Below are 20,622 nucleotides of genomic sequence, written 5' to 3'. Positions count from 1 at the left end.
CATGCATTTATCTTTGAAATCCTCACCTAGTTTTGAGAATGGTGATCTTTGTCTCATTACTCCAGAGTATTGAGTCTCAGTAGTCTTAATCTGTTTCAGCATGAGCCCTAGTAAATCTAGGCATGCTTTTTTGTGTACAAGCTAGGGTTTTGCTGATGGACGATACCATCGTCCATCGTGATGGGTGACTGACATCCCAATGGAGAGACACCATCATGATGCCACGCCCCGCCACGCTGCGAGTCGACACCATAAGCCGCGGTTACATGTGCAAAATATCTTGATCGGATCAATGGTCGGATTAGAATCCAACAGTGTACATGGGCCCAGAAAAATGTTTTCAGGATATAACAAACGTTCACATGGGTCACACTTTCGGTCGGAATAAATCATTCGCACATGCGCAGTAGGGTTTGAAAACCGGAAGCGGATATCAGATCCTCCGAGCGGCTATATATATTCATATGTTAGCTCGGTAATATACGAGACGATCTTCTAAACGTGCTTTTAATAATGTTACGATTATTATGAAGCACCTGTTCGCTCATCATTTTAATTTTAATCCGTGTGGTCAGTGCTTTTTCTGTTGTAGAACAGAGCCAGAAAGAAGCCAGGATTAGCAGTATGCTAACACGGGCTAACAACATTAGCTTTGGGTGGCGCTGCAATCTGCATCCTGGCTGCACGTAAACATGTGGGAATAACATCAGCCTTTATTTAGTCGGGACACGACTGGAAACACAAATCCACGTGATTGTTTGAATGTTTTCGATAGACTGAGCGACATTTCTGCTTTGAAGCTCACACACCGCTGCTGTGTGTGTGCTGACGATCCAAGCTGTGCTCACACACACACTTTTAGATCCGGTTCTGAGTTCGGTAGCTAGTTCCCCTTGAGCTGCGGGACGGATCGCAGTCTTAAATTTCCCACACATACCGATCATGTAACAAAGCACCCCCCCCCCCCCCCCCCGCCCCTCAAACACAAAGCTGTAAGTCCGCGCTCCGCCGGTCCACTTGACTAGTTAAGTACGGGAGCGGACTACTTCTTTTCTATTTTGTTTGTTACTTTTTTTTGTTAAAGTCACTACCCTCAGTTTATACTGGATCATCGCGGATGGGTCATTAGTTGGGAAATAAAATAAATACAGTAATAAAGTAAAATGACGAATAGCAATTATATAAGACCGAAAAATTAAAAATAGCCCCCCCCCCACGACGATATCATCGTCCATCCCGATGGTTGACAGCAAACATCGTCAACGGCCAATTTAAGGGACATCGCACAACCCTATTACAGGCTTTAGGAGAGGCTTCCTTCCTGGATGATAACCAAGCATGCCATTTCCTCTGCAGTGTGCGCCGTATGGCATCATGGGAAACGGTGTCTCCAGTTTAGATTTCTACTGCTTTAGCTAACTGCAGTGAACTTTCATGGTGGTTTTCTTCAACCTTTCTCATCAGAAGACCCTCCTGTCGAGATGTTAGCTTGCATGGACGACCTGGACGTCTCTGTATGATGTTGACACTTCCATCTTTCTTTAATTTTTGGATCACTTTTGCAGTAGTAAATTTGACTGATATGTAAAGCTTTGCTGATCTTGCAGCCCTCACCTTTTTTGTGCATAGAAAGGATTTACTTTCTCAGATTTGGTGACATTTCTTTTCCACGGGGAGCCATTGCTGACAGCATGAAATGGGAAGGGCTGTTCTTTGTTAAGAAATGTCCTTTGATGGTCACCTGTGTGCTGGACACCTCTTAAATAAGTCATCAGACTCAACTGTGGTTGGATGCCTGTTAATTAGAAATTTGTAGTCTTCAATTTGTCTTTTGTCATAAGACTATGACTGAGGTGTACTCTATTTTGCAAAATGTGTTTGAATTAATTTGTTAGGAAATAATTTTTTGTGTGTAAATTAACAGATCCTTTTTGCAATCAATGGCCCACCTTTGAAGGAGTATTTTGTAATCCAGTATTTCACAGAAAATGTAGATTCTGAAAGGACGTTAAAAGTTTTCTGACACATTTAGTGAGGTGTATTCATTTATACTGAGTATTGTATTTATTTTGATTTGTCCCACACTGGACCATAAAATTATTTTTAAGGTGCTTTTTAATAACTATTCTATATATATTTAAGCATTTATGTTTTGATTTCAAATTTTATTTATTTATTGGCAATTTTAAATGAATGAATGACACATTTATTCAATTATTTTATATTCAATTTATTTATTTCCATGAGTCTCTTCTGGACCTCCAGACTCCTCAGACATTTTCTCCAATGATCACAGCGTTTATTGATGCTTGAAAGAAAAACTAAAAGTCCTGGAAACGTATAAAAGGTATAAAGAAAATGTTTAAATGTTGTTTTTGTGTCCCTGCAGTCCTCCCCCAGCATTGGACGACTGAAGAGGAAGATCTCTGCAACCAGCAGAGGAACTTCAGAGTGGAACAGGAGGAACCAAAACCTCCACAGATTCAAGAGGAACAGAAGAGCTTTAATGTAACTAATAGTCAGTATGAAGAAGGAAACCAACATGAAGAATCAACATCAACTACAGATGAAGAGACAGACCCACAGAACAGAGATCAGAGGAAGAGGAGGGACAGAAGTCATGTCCAAAGTGTGGACAGCTCTCATATGTCAGAAGATCAGTGTGACTCTGATGTTAGAAAAAATCCCAAGAAAAGAAATCTGGGTAAGAAATACAAACATTCTCCAAAAAGAGAGAAACTTTCCTCTATCAGGTCTGGTAAAAACTCAAGAATAATTACTAACCCGTCTGACTACATGGAAAATGGGTCTGATGAAAGATGTTATATCTGTAAAGGATGTGGTAAAAGCTTTTGTAACATATGTCTGTTCAGAATTCATGTAAGAATCCATGCAGAAGATAAGCTATTTTCTTGCAAAGATTGTAAAAAAAGTTTTAGTCGTTTATTTAGTCTCAACAAACACATGAGAACTTGTAAGACTTTTTCTTGACAATGTAAGGATCTATTGTAAACTCTAAATTCAAAGCTTTTCTGATAAGAGGTCAACCTCTCAACCTCTGTACCACAGCAGAATACTTCAATTTACAGACGGGAAAACACTGTATCTCAAAAAAATGTAATATGTTAAAATAATTTTTAATGCTCAAAACTTCTGGGGGGAAACCCCAATGTTCTAATGAACTCCATAGCAATCTGAGCTTTCATTTCATGTACACAGAGCCACAGGCTGATGGCCTCTATACCATATTGATGGAGTAACTTCATTAGAGGGAGGCACAAGTGAATATTGAATATGTTGAAATGAATTTTTCTAAAAAATAAAATTTTGGTTCTTTTGATATATGATTTGCTACAGGAGGTCCTTTGTCCCAACAGCAGTTAGACTATAGAATGACACAGTTTAGGACTGATGAAACTGCTGCTGTGTTTACTTATTTAGTTATGATGTGTACTTTTACTTCCACTTTTATTACTATTTTAAATGTTTACTGACTATTTGTTTTTCTAACTGCTATATTTCTTGTTTGGCTGCTGTAACAACTGAATTTCCCTCCGGGTGATCAATAAAGTCTTGTCTCGTCTTATCCTGACCTTTTTGGACAGCTTTATTAGGTTATCATCTTCTCTAAGCCACAATTATCAAAAGCAAAAAAGTAATGGATCAATACATTTCAATCTGTGTAATGATACTAGACAATGAGTTTATTTTTTTCACAAAATGAATTATTTTAGATAATAGAAATGATTTGTTAGAATTATTAGAGCTAACGTCTAGTAGAGATATGTAAGGATTAATGGCCGACGAAGTGTGCGGTTATTAGTTTTTAACGCACGCCGTGGAAGCCTGAGCTGTCCGACGGGAAGCGGAGGTTGCTTAAGCGAATGCGTTAAAAAGTAATAACCGCACACTTCGAAGGCCAATAACCCGCTTATACCATGGTCACTTACAAAAGCAATACATATTAACCAGGTTTTAGTCCTTAATTCTTGTTTTTTTTTCCGATTTGGATCGCTTTTCTCACTAAAAGCGGACTACATGTTACGTGACAAATAGTCCGCGTCGCGTCACACCACCACTGCAGTCAAGATTCTGCGGTATATATATATATATATATATATATATATATATATATACATATATATATATATATGCTGATTGTCCCAATGGGTTGAATAAAGCATCAGTTTAGAGAGAAAGTTCACCTCTTACCGCTTGTTTTTGTCCAAATGATGAAGCAAAAGGTTGTTTTCTTTTTTTTTTTTCTTTTTTTTTTTTTTCTTTTTTTCTTTTCTTTTTTTAACTTGTCCTGTTCAACAACTGGGCAGTCAGATGAGAGCTGAGGGCCTCTTGGGTTGGACATATTTTACTTTAACAAGAGGGGTTATTAATCTTCAGACAAACCAAAGGTATGCCTGAATAAACCCCTTTCAGTCAGACAACTCTTGCAGAAGAATATTTATTTCACAACATCTTTAGGTTGACATTCACAATTTGATTCACAACTTCGTTTTGGCATAAGGCTCCGTTCAATTCCTTGAGACACTTATTTTTTCCATACACTTTCGGGTAACAACCCCCGTAACAGAGCCCACAGGTGGAAGCCGGGGAGGAGGGAGGGGCAAAGAATGAGCGCTGAAGGTAAGAGAGAATGAACAATTGTACACCTGACTTAAATAGGACGCTAAGCAGGTGGGTTAATTAACTGACCCGCCCTAGGGGAGTAACCTGCAATTCTGCCGAGTGTCTGCCCGAAATGCGACGAGTCGCTATTTCAGTCAGACAACTCTTGCAGAAGAATATTTATTTCACAACATCTTTAGGTTGACATTCACAATTTGATTCACAACTTCGTTTTGGCATAAGGCTCCGTTCAATTCCTTGAGACACTTATTTTTTCCATACACTTTCGGGTAACAACCCCCAACACCAAGATCATCCAGAAGAAGAAAATGTAAATGTGAATGTATAATCAGTGTGTAAATAAGATGAGGTGTGTTTTCGGCATCATTCCATTTTCACTTCATTTCATTTCATTTACCTGTATGACTGCTATGTGTTTACCCGGCACCATTGACCGTTTGGCCGATCCCTTCGAGAACCACTCTACGAAGGGAACATTCTATCTAGTGTACCTGCTATGTGTTTACCCGGCACCATTGACCGTTTGGCCGATCCCTTCGAGAACCACTCTACAAAGGGAACATGCTATCTAGTGTATCTGCTATGATACGTTCACCCTCCTGCTGCTCAGCCGTACTCCCTCTGGAGGTCGCTCTTCTTCTCTGTCTGTTGCTTCTCCCCACAGCTGGTTCTCATTTTACTTTGATTTGGTTCCTTTTTAAGGTCTCTGTCCCTGCATATGTTTGTCGCAGCGTCTTGTTTGGATGTTCTCTGTTTGGTTTAACGCTTTGGCATTAAATAGCCTTCAGAGTTCATTAGTCTCCTGGTTCTTCCTGCATCTGGGTTAACCCCCTTGGTTTCTCGTAACATTACGCTGCGACCATGTCCAACCCAGCAGGAGATTCGTCTCGACGAAACTTACCCGGATCCTCCGCCGGTGATGGTTCCGTTACCGGTACGGAACGGGCAGACCTGGCTCAGGAGATGCGAGGATTCATGTCAGGTATGCAGCAGCTCCACGAACGCCTCTCCCACCTGGAACGTGCGCCCTCGTCTTCTTCTCGGCAGACCAGACTGGGCCACCCTGAACCGTTTGATGGGACTGCTGCAGACTGCCGGGCGTTTCGTACTTCCTGCCGGTTGCAGTTTGACTTTAATCCTGACGATTTCCCCTCCGAGCAGAGCAAGGTGCCGTTTGCTCTGAGCTACCTAACCGGAAGAGCCAAACGATGGGGACTGGCGGAGTGGGAGCGCGGATCGGAGCTGTGTCGCTCCTTTCGGGTCTTCTCCGCTCGGCTTCTCACGGTATTCGATCCCACCACGCCTCATCGTGCTGCTGCGTCTGAGCTTCTTCGCCTTCAGCAGGGATCCCGCTGTGTCTCGGACTACGCGGTGGAGTTCCGGACCTTGGCTGCCAGCACCCGCTGGCCAGATGAAGCACTGCTCGACGTCTTCCTGCGGGGCCTGTCTGACGCTCTCAAGGACGAGCTGGCAGCGAGAGAACTTCCAGACGACCTCGAGGAGCTTATCGACCTGGCGGTTCGTATCGACCGGAGGATGAGGGAACGGGGTAACGAGCAACGCAGCCTTCCTGGTTACCGCCCACCGCGCCCCGCTGAGGTTCCTCCACCTCATTCAAACTCCTCCCCGGAGCCCATGCAGCTTGGATCGGGCCGTCTCTCTCCAGCTGAACGGCAGCGCCGCATGCGGGAGGGACTTTGCCTTTATTGTGGACGTTCGGGACGCGTTGTGCGCAACTGTTCCGGGAAACGCCAGGGCTCCCCAGCAGTGAGGAAACTGGTGAGTCGCAACCATTCTTTTTCCTCTCCTTCTCGTCCCTCCACCACGGTTTTGGTGGCATATGCTGGAGCCCAGGTGGAATTTGACACTCTTATTGACTCGGGGTCTGATGGGGATCTGATCTCCCAGGAGGTGGTGGACAGACTGAAAATCCCCACCGAACCTCTGTCTCCAGCACTGGACATTCATGCCATTAATGGGACTCTCATACACAAGGTTTCTACTCGTACTGTTAAAATTTCTGTGTTGATCTCTGGAAACCACTCTGAAACCATGTCGTTTTATGTTGTTGAATCCCTTAAACCTCCTGTTATTTTAGGGTTTCCCTGGTTGAGCAGACACAAACCTCACATCGAGTGGGCCTCGGGGCGGTTTCTGTCATGGAGTCCTTTTTGTCTGCTTAATTGCCTTTCCTCTGCCTCTGTTCGTAAGGTTGTGGAGGCCCAAAAGTCTCCGGAGCCTCCAGATCTCTGTAAAGTTCCGTCTGTCTATCATGATTTGGGCTCTGTGTTTTGTAAAGTACGTGCTAGTTCTCTTCCTCCCCATCGCCCTTATGACTGTGCCATCGACCTCCTGCCAGGGACTCAACCACCGAGGGGTCACATTTACCCCCTGTCGCCACCTGAACGAGAGGCTATAGACTCGTATCTGCAGGAGAGCTTACAGGCGGGGCTCATTCGTCCATCCTCCTCTCCGGCAGGAGCAGGTTTCTTTTTTGTGGGGAAAAAAGATGGGGGTCTGCGTCCTTGCATTGATTACAGGGGTTTGAACACTATTACTGTCCGTAATACTTACCCCTTGCCACTGCTGCACTCCGCTTTTGACCTGCTAAGCGGGGCTCGTATCTTTTCGAAGTTGGACCTCAGGAATGCTTATCACCTGGTTCGAGTGAGAGAGGGTGACGAGTGGAAGACTGCGTTTAACACGCCTAGCGGGCACTTTGAGTACCTAGTAATGCCTTTTGGTCTAACTAATGCCCCAGCAGTGTTCCAGAGACTAATCAATGATGTACTGAAGGATATGCTTAACCAATTTGTGTTTGTCTATCTGGATGACATTTTGATTTTCTCTCCTGACCCAGAGTCCCACGTGCAGCACGTCAGAGCCGTACTCCAGCGCCTCCTGGAGAACCACCTTTACTGCAAGGCCGAGAAGTGCGAATTCCACTCTACGCAGACTCGGTTCTTGGGGTATGTGGTTTCTCCTGGGAGGATCCAGATGGATAACTCCAAGGTTAAGGCTGTGTTGGAGTGGCCGGTTCCCTCTGGTCGGAAGCAACTACAGCGCTTCCTGGGATTCGCCAATTTCTACAGGCGTTTCATCAGAGGTTTCAGTGGCGTTGCTGCACCCCTTCATAAGATCACTTCAGCTAAGGTGCGCTTTGTTTGGGATAAGGAGGCGGAGAGGGCATTTTGCGAGCTGAAGAGACGTTTCTCTACAGCTCCTATTCTGACTCAGCCTGATCCCTCCAAACAATTCATTGTGGAGGTGGACGCGTCTGAGTCTGGGGTAGGGGCTGTGTTGTCACAGAGAGCGTCTGATAATAAAACCCATCCCTGCGCGTATTTCTCCCGCAAGCTCACTCCTGCGGAGAGGAACTACGATATAGGGAACAGAGAGCTGCTGGCGGTGAAGGTGGCTTTGGAGGAGTGGCGCCACTGGTTGGAGGGGGCTGAGCGGGCATTTCTAGTTTGGACTGATCACAAAAATCTCGAGTACATTCGTTCAGCCAAGCGCCTCAATCCTCGCCAAGCGAGGTGGACTCTGTTTTTTGACCGGTTTAACTTCTCCCTGTCCTATCGGCCAGGGAGCAAGAACATCAAGCCCGACGCCCTTTCTCGCCAATTCCAACAGGAGGAGGTGGAGGAGAACCCCACAGAGGCCACACCCATCATCCCTGGCCACCTGGTGCTTGGAACCACCCGTTGGTCCCTGGAACGGAGGGTACAGGCTTCTGCTCCTGATCCGGCCTCCATTCCCTCAGGTTGTCCTGAGGGCCGGTTGTTTGTACCATCTGACCTACGCACCATGGTTTTGAAGTGGGGGCACTCCTCTCGGCTAGCTTGCCATCCCGGAGTAACGAGGACGGGGTTTCTTATAGCCCAGCGCTTTTGGTGGCCTACTATGTCCTCCGACATAAGGGCCTTTGTGTCTGCCTGTTCCGTTTTTGCCAGTGTGAAGACCCCCAGGACCCTTCCCGCCGGCCTGCTTCACCCTCTACCTGTGCCGTCCAGACCTTGGTCCCACGTTGCAATGGACTTCATCACTGGACTGCCAAACTCAAGGGGTAAAACTGTCATTCTCACTATCATCGACCGTTTTTCCAAGTTAGCCCATGCTATTCCCCTGCAGAAACTTCCTTCGGCCAAGGAACAAGCTGCATTGATTTCACAGCATCTGTTTCGTCTTCATGGACTTCCCCTCAATATTGTCTCGGATCGGGGTCCCCAATTCATCGCGGCTTTCTGGAGGGAGTTCTGCAACCTCCTCGGGATCAAGGTCAGTCTGAGTTCGGGATTCCATCCTCAGACCAACGGCCAGGTAGAGAGGTACAATCAAGATCTGGAGACTTCCCTGCGGGCAATGTGCAGTAAGAATCCTAAGACCTGGGCTGCACAGCTTCCCTGGGTAGAGTACTCCCACAATTCTCTAGTTAACTCCACAGGATTCTCACCATTCCAGGCCGCGTACGGATTCCAGCCCCCCTTGCTCCCGCACCAAGAACAATTGGCCTCCTCTTCGGGTCCGGCGGCTTTCGTGAGGAGGTGTCGCCGTACCTGGAGCAGGTTCCGCCAAGAACTCCTGCGGAACCAGGAGCGGCTCACTGTGGTGGCTAACCGTCGGAGGACCCCTGCCCCGGAGTACAAGGTGGGAGACAAGGTGTGGTTATCTGCTACCGATGTTCCTTTGAAGGGTGGTTCCAGGAAGCTGCAGCCCCGGTACATCGGCCCATTCTCCATCACCCGAATTATCAACCCGGTGGCTGTACGACTGGAGCTGCCTTCCTCTCTGAAGATCCACCCAGTGTTCCACGTGTGCAAGTTGAAGCCTGCTAAGGTCTCTAGTCTCCAGCCTGCTCCAGCTCCTCCTCCTGCTCCTCGGATGGTGGACGGAGGACCTGTTTACACCATTCGGGAGCTTCTCGCCTCTAGGAGAGTGGGACGGGGCGTCCAATACTTGGTGGACTGGGAGGGTTACGGCCCTGCGGATCGGCAGTGGGTTCCAGAGCGCCACATCTGTGACCCCGGGCTGATCACCCGTTTCCATCGCCTCCACCCGGATCAGCCCCGTCGGGGTCCGTCTGGTAGCCGGACTTCGGGGAGGGGGTTATGATACGTTCACCCTCCTGCTGCTCAGCCGTACTCCCTCTGGAGGTCACTCTTCTTCTCTGTCTGTTGCTTCTCCCCACAGCTGGTTCTCATTTTACTTTGATTTGGTTCCTTTTTAAGGTCTCTGTCCCTGCATATGTTTGTCGCAGCGTCTTGTTTGGATGTTCTCTGTTTGGTTTAACGCTTTGGCATTAAATAGCCTTCAGAGTTCATTAGTCTCCTGGTTCTTCCTGCATCTGGGTTAACCCCCTTGGTTTCTCGTAACATGCTATGTGTTTACCCGGCACCATTGACCGTTTGGCCGCTCCCTTCGAGAACCACTCTACGAAGGGAACATGCTATCTAGTGTATCTGCTATGTGTTTACCCGGCACCATTGACCGTTTGGCCGCTCCCTTCGAGAACCACTCTACGAAGGGAACATGCTATCTAGTGTATCTGCTATGTGTTTACCCGGCACCATAGACCGTTTGGCCGCTCCCTTCGAGAACCACTCTACGAAGGGAACATGCTATCTAGTGTATCTGCTATGTGTTTACCCGGCACCATTGACCGTTTGGCCGCTCCCTTCGAGAACCACTCTACGAAGGGAACATGCTATCTAGTGTATCTGCTATGTGTTTACCCCGGCACCATTGACCGTTGGGCCGCTCCCGTTCACCAGGGGAGTATACTATCTGAAGAGAGAGAGAGAAGACTGGAGGGGAGCAAACGAGATTACACAACCTGATTCAATTTAAACACCATGCATTTTAAACTCATCATTCGCGGCTTCCACTTGAGGAAGGACTTCTCTTAAGATAATTATTTTCCTTACGCTTTAGGGTAACAAACCCCCAACCCAAGATCATCCAGAAGAAGAAAATGTGAATGTATAATCAGTGTGTAAATAAGATGAGGTGTGTTTTCGACGGCATTCCATTTTCACTTCATTTCATTTCATTTTCCAGTATGACTGCTATGTGTTTACCCGGCACCATTGACCGTTTGGCCGCTCCCTTCGAGAACCACTCTACGAAGGGAACATTCTATCTAGTGTATCTGCTATGTGTTTACCCGGCACCATTGACCGTTTGGCCGATCCCTTCGAGAACCACTCCACGAAGGGAACATGCTATCTAGTGTATCTGCTATGTGTTTACCCGGCACCATTGACCGTTTGGCCGCTCCCTTCGAGAACCACTCTACGAAGGGAACATGCTATCTAGTGTATCTGCTATGTGTTTACCCGGCACCATTGACCGTTTGGGCCGCTCCCATACGAGAACCACTCTACGAAGGGAACATGCTATCTAGTGTATCTGCTATGTGTTTACCCGGCACCATTGACCGTTTGGGCCGCTCCCATTCGATAACCACTCTACGAAGGGAACATGCTATCTAGTGTATCTGCTATGTGTTTACCCCGGCACCATTGACCGTTGGGCCGCTCCCGTTCACCAGGGGAGCATACTACCTAAAAGAGAAAGGGAAAGAAATGAAATGGGAGCCGACAGAAGAAGTACTCATACCTGATTTTAGAACGTAAAGCCCACGTCCGCAAAACGCTGTGCGGAACTACAATTTTAGCCGCCATGAACGACCCTAGGATGACACAAACTTACATCCAATACATGACATTCTATGCCATGCTGAAATAACCCCATATACGAAGCTTCCATCTCATACTATGACGGGGTTAACGGCCATAAACATTTCATCTGGCATAATATTCACACAAGCTCAGTAACATCCATTAATCTAAGCTGCCATCACACTATGACGGGCTCGACGCCACAACATCCATTAGGCATGCTACTCACGCAGGCTTAGTAACTTCCATTATTACGAACTCCCAACGACAATTCCACAACGAGCCTAACGGCCACAAAGTTCTCCCATTTGGCATACCAATTAAACGCCCTCAAACCTCCATGAAGTCGAGTTCCATTACACTAACATATAAATGAACTTACGAACCAATTTTGTAGCTCCATCGCATACCAATACAAACCCAGAACGTCCTTAATTTTTTTAGGCTTCCACCTGACAATTTTCTTTCAACATTTATAATCCAAGAATTTCACACTCATTCCGCCGCTGACATAGATTGATTCAAGCCAGAAATGTCCTTGGAACGCAGAGGAGGTCCACCACCTCTTCACTTTCAGTGCAGCAATAGGTGCGTTGAGCAGTCATCGTTGCAGCACCAGACCAGGGAATGCAGGGGTGACAATCGGCAGAAATGGAGCAGCTGACCGGGGAGTAGGCGTTCGCAGGCTCAGGATGCGATGCATAGATAAAGACAAAACCAGTATTAGTCTTGGCAAAGAACATACAAATAACCCAGAAACTGATCAGTTTTAAAATGCTTGAGACAAAATGGAATAACACTGCTTTTAAAAGAACAATACTGAGAAGCGAAATTCGGTAGAAGTTAAGAAAAAGTCCCATTGTGGAGTCATCGCACAATGGAAACCACCATAATCAAAAATTCCAACAGAGAAGTGACAGTGAAATACAGAACCTGCACAAAATCTTAACACCAAATTTTATGTACACCAGTGGTAAGAGAAGTAACCTTCAAAAGTTCCAAAGGGACGCACCTGCGGAAGGTCACGGAGGAGCAGGCACTGGGAAGTATAACCGAGAACCAAAGAGATTGTAGATGAGGAAGGTCAACATCGCACGTAGCAACGGAGTGCGGCTCGGCCGGATTTGATTCTTGCATCCGATAATAGAGGTGCTGGAATAGGTGGAAACAAAGCACAGACCACTGAAATGAAGTAACCAAGGACGTCCGGATACTCCAAAGACAGGATGAACGACGTGCAGCATAACACGAAGATTACATAGGGACAGAGAGGCGCGCATCAAAACCAAGATCCGAGCAGAAACAAATGATCCGGATGGCGGAGACCCATCCGTCTTCCTTGAATAAAGCGGAACCGAAATCCAAAACGAGTGTCTGACAGAACAACTTATAGAGATGGCATAGTCAGCCGAGCGAAAAAGAAAATCAGAAGGAACACGAGGAAAAAAGCCGCCGATGCCAAAATCAAAGCGGAGGAACCGAGGCGCGACAGTTCCCACACAATCGCGTCGACATGAACGTCCGGGTGTCACCTTAGTGCCGATCCAAAACAGAAACGGCCCCTGGGAAAAGCCCATCATGAACCCCCACGACAAATCCCCAAACAACCAAAGAAGACACAACCAGAACGCCAAAAAAACAAAAAACAAAACAAAACACCAGTGTGCGTGAGTGGACAGGCCACGCGCAAACTGACAGACGCACACACAACAGGGCAGAATTTAGTTCCGCCGAAAGCCAGGGGAACACTCGCCACTTTACCTCCTCTCCCCCTCACACTAAAGAGACCTACCAATAAACCAACCCATCCAAATACAGGTCAACTAGCAATTGTACACAGCTTCAAAGAAAGCAAAACAAATAGCCGCCACTGAATAATGGCCCAGACAGCAGAAACCGGACCAGAGTCTGAAAACGCACTGTGCCTTATAGAGAACTGCAAGTCCCAGGGTCCTTAGGAGCGTGACGTCACAGACGACAGCGACAGCAGGAAAACCCGGAAGAAAACACAGCACAGAAGCCGAAGCCAACGCACGCCGCTCACCAAGCATTCCGGCGACTACGGCACCCAAAAACGCCGAGACATCTCCCGATCGAACGCCACAGACTGAGGCAGGACACTGCTCCGTAGACACGCAACGCGACACGCAGGCACGCGACACGAGAGCCGCGGATCCGAAGACGAGCCACGAGCCGGAAGCCGAAACACAGGGGCATACGCGGGGAGACGGATGTCCCCCCCCCCCCCCCGTAAGAAGGGGGGAACCAACAAACAGAAGAATGGGGGAGGACACCAAGACGCAGAAGGAGAACAACGAACACGGAGAATCGGCGAAGAGGAACGCAGCGCCGCTGCGAAAAGGATGAAGATCCAAACAAGATCCGACAAGGACCGGTGGGACAGTGAAAAGAGAACAGCGAGCACAGGGAACTGCAAAGAATGAGCGCTGAAGGTAAGAGAGAATGAACAATTGTACACCTGACTTAAATAGGACGCTAAGCAGGTGGGTTAATTAACTGACCCGCCCTAGGGGAGTAACCTGCAATTCTGCCGAGTGTCTGCCCAAAATGCGATGAGTCGCTATTTTGTAATTGAGGCCAAACTTTATTAATTTCAAACATGTCTGAAAATCTTTGGTGTTGGACCGGACGGAAAAGGAAAGAGGGGAAGAAGAGAGAGGGACGTTAGAGAGAGGGGGGGTAGGGGGTGATAATAGGAGGGGAAGGGGGGTAAGACCATGAAGCAGCGTAAAGCAACAAGTTTACTGGTTGTTAATCATTACGGTAAGGTTCAAATGTAGAACAAAAAGGGCGGAGCCTGTCCACACACACACTCAAATGTTATAAACACACCTGTTAGTTGCAAAAATGTCCACCTGTCGACATGTACACAAAACAGATAGTGTTCACACGCATACTTATGCCATAAATCCAACTAATGTGAAATATTTCAGTCATTCAGTCATGCAAACTGTTAGTGCAAAGGTGAGCTAACACCTGTGCCCAGGTGAGTGTTTATGTTCTTCTAAAATGGATGGTGGAACGTGAAAAGAAGGAGGGAGAGTGCCCAGCCATCCCCACCCCAAGACCCCCACCGCACCAGCAGCGGCAGCCGGAATCCCCCCAACGCCACACGGGAACCGGCAGGGAACAACCGCCGCCCGGGCGACCAAGCCCGCCACCCAGGCCAGGGCCAGCAGGGCCGCCGCAAGGCCCCCAGAGCCAGAGAGCAGGGAGGCACGGAGGGAAAGAGAGCGCCGCCCCAGCCCAACCAGGAGAGCAGCCCCCCCGCCGCGCCGGGAGAACCCAACGCAGGGCCCCACCGGAGAAGGACGCCCACAGCCCCAGACGAGCACCCCACCACCACCCAGGAGTTCCGGGCATTCCCCCGCCCCAACCCCAGGTACGAGCCAGGACCCCCCAAGGGAGACCCGCTCCGCACTCCAGGCAGCCATCCGCCCGGCCCACGGTTGGTCCAGGGAGGAGCGAGGCAGGGGCCCGCCGCCCCCGCCCAGGAGGGGGGAACCCCGGGGAAAAAAGAGGGCCCACAAGGGGTGTTGTAAATATGGCCCGACCAGGCTCGGCCACAGTTGGAAATTTGGCGGGGCCCAGCACTCAGGAGCAAGGACCAGAACCCACCCCCCAGGGACATGAACACCCCCGGCTCAGATGTAATGTGAACCCCCCCACCGCGCGGAGAGAGCACCGCCGGGCCCAGGAAGCCGGCACCCCGGGGACACGGCCGCCGTTGCAAAGGGGCCCGCACCCCCCACCAGGGAAGAGGCAGGGGACAGATGGTCCCAGGTCCCACCTTCCTTGCAAAATGTGTGTGCGTGTATGTGTGTTTGAGAGAGTGTGTGTGTGCATGTGTGTGTGTTTATGTTGGGATGTATATATTGAGGGGGGAGGGGTGTATGTACTAAGGGGGGTGCAGTTAAAATTGGCGGGTAGGGCACTAAGGGGACATCTCCTGATTACTCACAGTGACGTCCCCTCACCCTCCCCACCAAGGGGCCCTAAATGTCTAAGGTGCGGTTAAAATTGGCGGGTAGGGTGCTAGGAGGACATCTGCTGCTTGCTGGCAGTGATGTCCAAGCACCCCCCTACCAAGGGCCCTACATGTTTAAGGTAGAAATAAAACCAAAAGAGGGGGGGCCCACTCCATACGGCAACCATAGGAGGGGGGCCACTGCCTAGTAAACCCCCCCCCCAAGGCTCATCGCAGGCTAAGACCCCCACCCCTTCACCCTGTTATGAGGTTATATGAGGAAGGGGGTAAGTTGGGGACAGCTGATAGACTGTCCCCCGGTGGTCAAACAGCTGTCCCCCCCCCCCCCCCCCCCCAACAAGGGGGCCAGGCCCACCCAGCCCAGGGGCCCCACCCCCGGAGGCGCCGACACCCCAGGCCCAGCACCACCCCCCCCACACAGAGAGAGAGGAGCCAGAAAGCGTTGGCCCCCCCCGGAGCAAGCCCAGGCCCCCACCCCCAAACGCCAGCCCTAGAAGAGCTCTGGTCAGGCCTCGACGGGACCGAGGCAGCCAACCGGCCGGGGAAACCGCCGATGGCAAAAGGTTGTTTTCAAGAAGCCGGCGCAGTGATCCAAAGCATTTATGCTAGGTGACCGGAACTTCTTTTTTCACCGTGCAGTTATCAGGTTTTAACTCATACCCAGCCGCCAATCAGAATATGGTATTCACCCGGACCATGGTATAAGTATCGTTAAGATTTGATCTATTAACTCTTCTTAATCTGCTGCTTTTCACTCTGGTACCTTATTGGTTTTCTTATTGATATTTTCTGGTGTAAGTTTACCCTAAAATAAAATGATCAACAAATACCAATGTGTAACAAATCAGATAAACAGTGCAGTTAATAACCAAAATGCAGAAAATATCAAATGGCCTCTTCACCGCCGAGAAATAAAACAATGTTGTATTTTAATTATTTTCACATTGTGTGTTGGATAATATATTATAACCTCCATAATTTTCTAGACATTCTCACCCCACTCAAAACAAGGTCTTTTTCATTAAACGTTTCTGCACCCTGGTTTACTCAAATCGTCAGATAACTCAAAGCTAAAGGTTGTCAACTATAACGACTCTACAAGAAAACTGGGCTCAATATTCACAAGGACATGTATTATAACCATATCATCCAATACAAAGACTCTATCTCCAAGACCAAAACAAAATATTTCTCCGGTTTGATAAATTCCACTAAAGGCAACTCAAAGGCCCTATTTTCCATCCTTTCATGTGCAACAACCTGCTAGAATTCACTTCCTCCTCATTTGTACTCCTCTGATTTCTGTAACACCCGAGGGCTGGCAACTTGTTGGTTTTCTACAAACCCTGCCTCATCTGCTGTTGAGCAGTTACTGTTACTTGGATCAGGTGTGTTTAGCTAATAAGGAGATTCAACGGCAGGTTGATTGGAAAACATAGGACACCGGCCCTTGATTCCTGGAATTGGACACCCCTGCCCTAACATCTTACTTCTCTTCAAAAATCCATGATATTCAACAACTTCAATCCAATTCAAGTCAAAATGAAACTGCACCAGCTCTTCTATTCTCATCATTTTATCTACCATCAGTTGAGCAAATCACTAAACTCATTAGAAAAACCAAAACCTCCTCATGCTAACTTGACCCAATTCCCACTGCTCTGGCCAAGGCTACTCTCCGTCTTTATCCCCCTCATTACTTGTATCATTCACGCTTCCCTTAAGACTGGAACTGTTCCTTACTGTTCTCAAAACAGCAGCAGTCACCCCCATACTGAAAATAACAGGTTCTGATCCCACAAATCTCAATGACTTCCGCCTAATCTCTAATGTTCCATTTATTACAAAAATCCTTGAAAAAACTGTCGCCTCACAACTCCACACCCACTTCTCTTCCAGTAATTTATTTGAACAACTCCAGTCTGGCTCCCATCAATTCCACAGTACAGAAACAGCCCTCCTTAAAATTAACAGCAACCTTCGACCCGCTGCTGACTCTGGTTTAGCTTCCATCCTCCTTCTACTCAATCAGACTACAGCCTTTGAGACAATCTCTCACCCCATCTTTCTGAAAAGACTTTCAACCATGGGCATCACTGACTTTCCCCTCAGCGGGTTCCATTCCTATCTTTCAGGCCGCACGCAATTCATCCAATTAAAGTAATTCACCTCTCCCACAGTTCCAATTACCACAGGTATGCCCCAAGACTCTGTCCTAGGGCCCCTGCTATTCATCATTTACCTTCTCCCTCCCTTAGTTGTATCTTTCATAAACACAATCCGCTTTCACTGCTATGCATTCATCGGGGGACTTACGAATTTCCTGTGACGTAATTTCCGGGTGAGCGTACTCCAGTGCTGGTCATGTTTGACTGCTGTCCTCTTGTTTGGCCTTAGCCTGACTACTATTGCTTACTTTAAGTGTTATCTGGATTAATATTCACATCTAGCACCTTTTAATAGTGAATACACTACTGTTAAACCGCTTGCTGTTCACTTTTCTCAGTTTGCTAAATAAACCACTTCTCTTTAGCTAAACACCGCTAGCCTTAGCTTAGAGCCAAGCATGGCCACCACTCCTTCCACCTTTCCCCCTCTCTCCTGCTCCATGTGCCATATGTTTAGTGAGGATCCTGCCTCTTTTAGTAAAGTTACCGGTAGGTGTGTTAAGTGTAGTCTTGTGTTATACTTGGAGGCCTGGCTGGAGTAGTTAGAAGCGCGGCTTCACACAGTGGAAGCTAAGCCAGCAAGCAGCAACAGGGAGGACATGTTAGAGCTTCATCAGAAAACAGCTTTCTGGAGGAGTTGGAAGACGTCAACAGTCACAGTGATGGTGAGGAGGAGGAGCTAAGACTTCCAAAGTCAGAGCTAAAGATGAAGGAGCAGCAGGAGGAGGTTCTTCACTGAAGGAGAGCACAAGTCCAGCTTGTCAGTGCTTTGCTGATTGGCTAGTTGGATGTGTTCTTTGATGAGCTTTTCAATCTGACGTCTGCTTGGAGGACTGTTTTCATCCTTTTGGATGATTCCACTATTTGTCATCAGGGTGTCACTACTGATCATCCTTCAGTGGTGAAGATCACAGGGAACCAAACTACTGCCTACCCAAACACAGAGCTGTTAGGTTTCGTTTTTGGCACATGCAGAGTTATGTTGTTTCAACAGTTAAGCTTTTCCCTTGCTCCCCCCCAGGTTGCGCATTTAGGTTATTTCTTTAAAAAATCATAACTCGCCAGCAGGAATGGACTAGAAACTTGCTTTCTTTTTTAAACATCCTTATGATTTTTTCTCTGCATGTGTGGGTCGGACTAAACCACCTAGTGGGCCGGATACGGCCCGCGGGCCGTATGTTTGAAACCCCTGGTTTATAATCTTCATATGCCGTCATTAAAATCTCAGACTCCATCTCAATGAGACGGAGCGCTCTCTTTCATTTTCCAGAAATCTGCGATCCATTGAGAATGTCTTTATGTACATGACGTGCACGTGCATTAACCCAGGGTTACCAAGTCCAGCGTAATTTACGCTAACTCATATCCGGTCTTTTGGAGCCGACATACCCAGAGTAAGCAAGTTCAGGTGGATTTCAGCCAGAGTTCAGGGTTAAAGTCAGGCTAGTTTAAACATGCTTCCTGGAATACCCACTTGGTTATTTTAGTGGAGTTTTAACCACCAAATATGGTGTTTTTTTAATTAAAAGAGTTCTGGATCTTCCCTCAACGTTGGAGTCTGGTCCTTCATTTGGGTCATCCTGATATACTGTAACAAAGCCTCTTTTCTGTGCTGCAGAATCAGCTGATTCAAGGTGATTACGTAATCACGTCCCTACTGTGCAGCGCTGCATCTCAGTGTGAGGCTGCTTTCTCCACATTAGAATCTGCTGGGATTGTGTCAACTCTTGAATAGTTACTGGAAAACAAGAATGTAAACACTGGAGATAAAGCCCCTGTGTCAAAGCACGTGTTTTTTTTTTCTTAGAATTTATGTCAGTAAGCTTTAGACTTTATTTTGGTTAGAAAACTTAAAATCCAACATTGTTCTGCATTTCAGAGCAATACAACATTGCTCCCAAGTGCATTTTTACCACACTCTGCTATATTTGTAAAGATTTAGAATCAGCCATCTTAGACGTTGCAAATAAAAAAGGAGATAAAAATAACAGGACTACAAACACTGTAAAACACAATGATAATATCATATCAATAGGCTGAAAGATCATATTTCACCACAATAATAAAGTAATTACAGAAACATAAGCAACCTTTCTCCTCTTGGCTTCATCATGAGCTAGCACGCTAGCTTGTTAGCTTGCTAACTCGTCCAACTTTTGGTTACCTTTTTCACCGGCATCTGAAAGACTTTGCAAAACAGTTTGTGATGGTGTGGCACCGTCAGGTGGTAATGGGGCCCACACCGTATAGGTTAAAAGGAAGTGTCACAGGAAGTGAAAAGGTGGAGCGTGATGGAGGTGTCGTGTGCTGATGTGGCACTGCGTTGAGCAATTGTGGCAATATCGTGCGGTCAGGTGAGGCAGAGCGTGGATCGGCGTGGTACCAGCATGGTGGCGGACGGCTGGACTGGATTGCAGCACATCGTCAATCTCTCAGAGGAGGGGGATGATGTGACGGTGTGGCACTGTCATATGCCGATGGGGCCCACATCAAGTATTTATTTTATATTTAAAACTGATTCATGTGGTGCCACCTGGAAGCTGATGAAGAGCCACGCCCAATCGGAGGGGCTCTTCATTTAAAAGGAGCATCACAGGAAGTAAAAACGTGGAGTGAGACGGAGGTGACACGACCTCTTGTGGCCCTGCGTGGAGCTAGTGAAGAGCTCAAAGTTCTTGAATTAAGAAAGAACCCACTCACCTTGGTGCCTCTGCATTACTTCCCGGCGGGACCACCCGACACAGTTCAGTCATTACTAATTACAGACAATCCGGTGATGCCGTCTTAAGTGCGTTAGCAGATTAGATGTTTTACAGCAGCGTACGCGATCTTGGTGAAACAATGTCGGCAGACGGTGTTCGACTTATCCAACTGTCTTTTCCCTTCATGGATGCTCACAACAAATCAAAAGTGTTCCCACAAAGGAGAGCGTAAGGAGATGGGTGGGTCCTCAAGTTCTGTCTCGCGTCTGCATTAGCCATAGTGCTATGGTTGACATGCTAACTGTCACCTAATGGCGTCTCGGCGAAAACTCGCGGTTAACATTAGTTCTGTCTTGGCGCAAAGTTAACACATTGGGGGAAACAAAATAAATAAAATGTAAAAACCGAAATGGTACAAA

General features: G+C 47.4%; 2 protein-coding genes across 6 annotated transcripts in view; one reads left to right on the top strand and one right to left on the bottom strand.

Moving 5' to 3' along the window:
• LOC144986719 (NLR family CARD domain-containing protein 3-like) overlaps positions 1-20,622 on the bottom strand; it is a 674,722-nt gene that overhangs the window by 383,026 nt on the left and 271,074 nt on the right. The window lies entirely within an intron of this gene.
• Positions 1-20,622, top strand: part of LOC144987779 (uncharacterized) — a 149,000-nt gene that overhangs the window by 24,580 nt on the left and 103,798 nt on the right. Inside the window, exon 3 of one of the 2 annotated variants that reach the window (XM_078937197.1) lies at positions 2,390-3,325. The exons of the other annotated variant lie outside the window; for it this stretch is intronic. Coding sequence (XP_078793323.1) covers positions 2,390-2,991 — 602 coding nt within the window. The 3' untranslated portion in view covers positions 2,992-3,325. Of the gene's footprint in view, positions 1-2,389; positions 3,326-20,622 lie in introns of those variants that run through there. 2 annotated transcript variants of the gene reach the window in all.

The sequence above is a fragment of the Oryzias latipes genome, chromosome 2, assembly GCF_053564925.1.
Source record: "Oryzias latipes strain Hd-rR chromosome 2, Olatipes_Hd-rR_3.1".
Classification (NCBI taxonomy): Eukaryota; Metazoa; Chordata; class Actinopteri; order Beloniformes; family Adrianichthyidae; genus Oryzias; species Oryzias latipes.
This window is presented reverse-complemented; position numbering and strand designations above follow the sequence as displayed.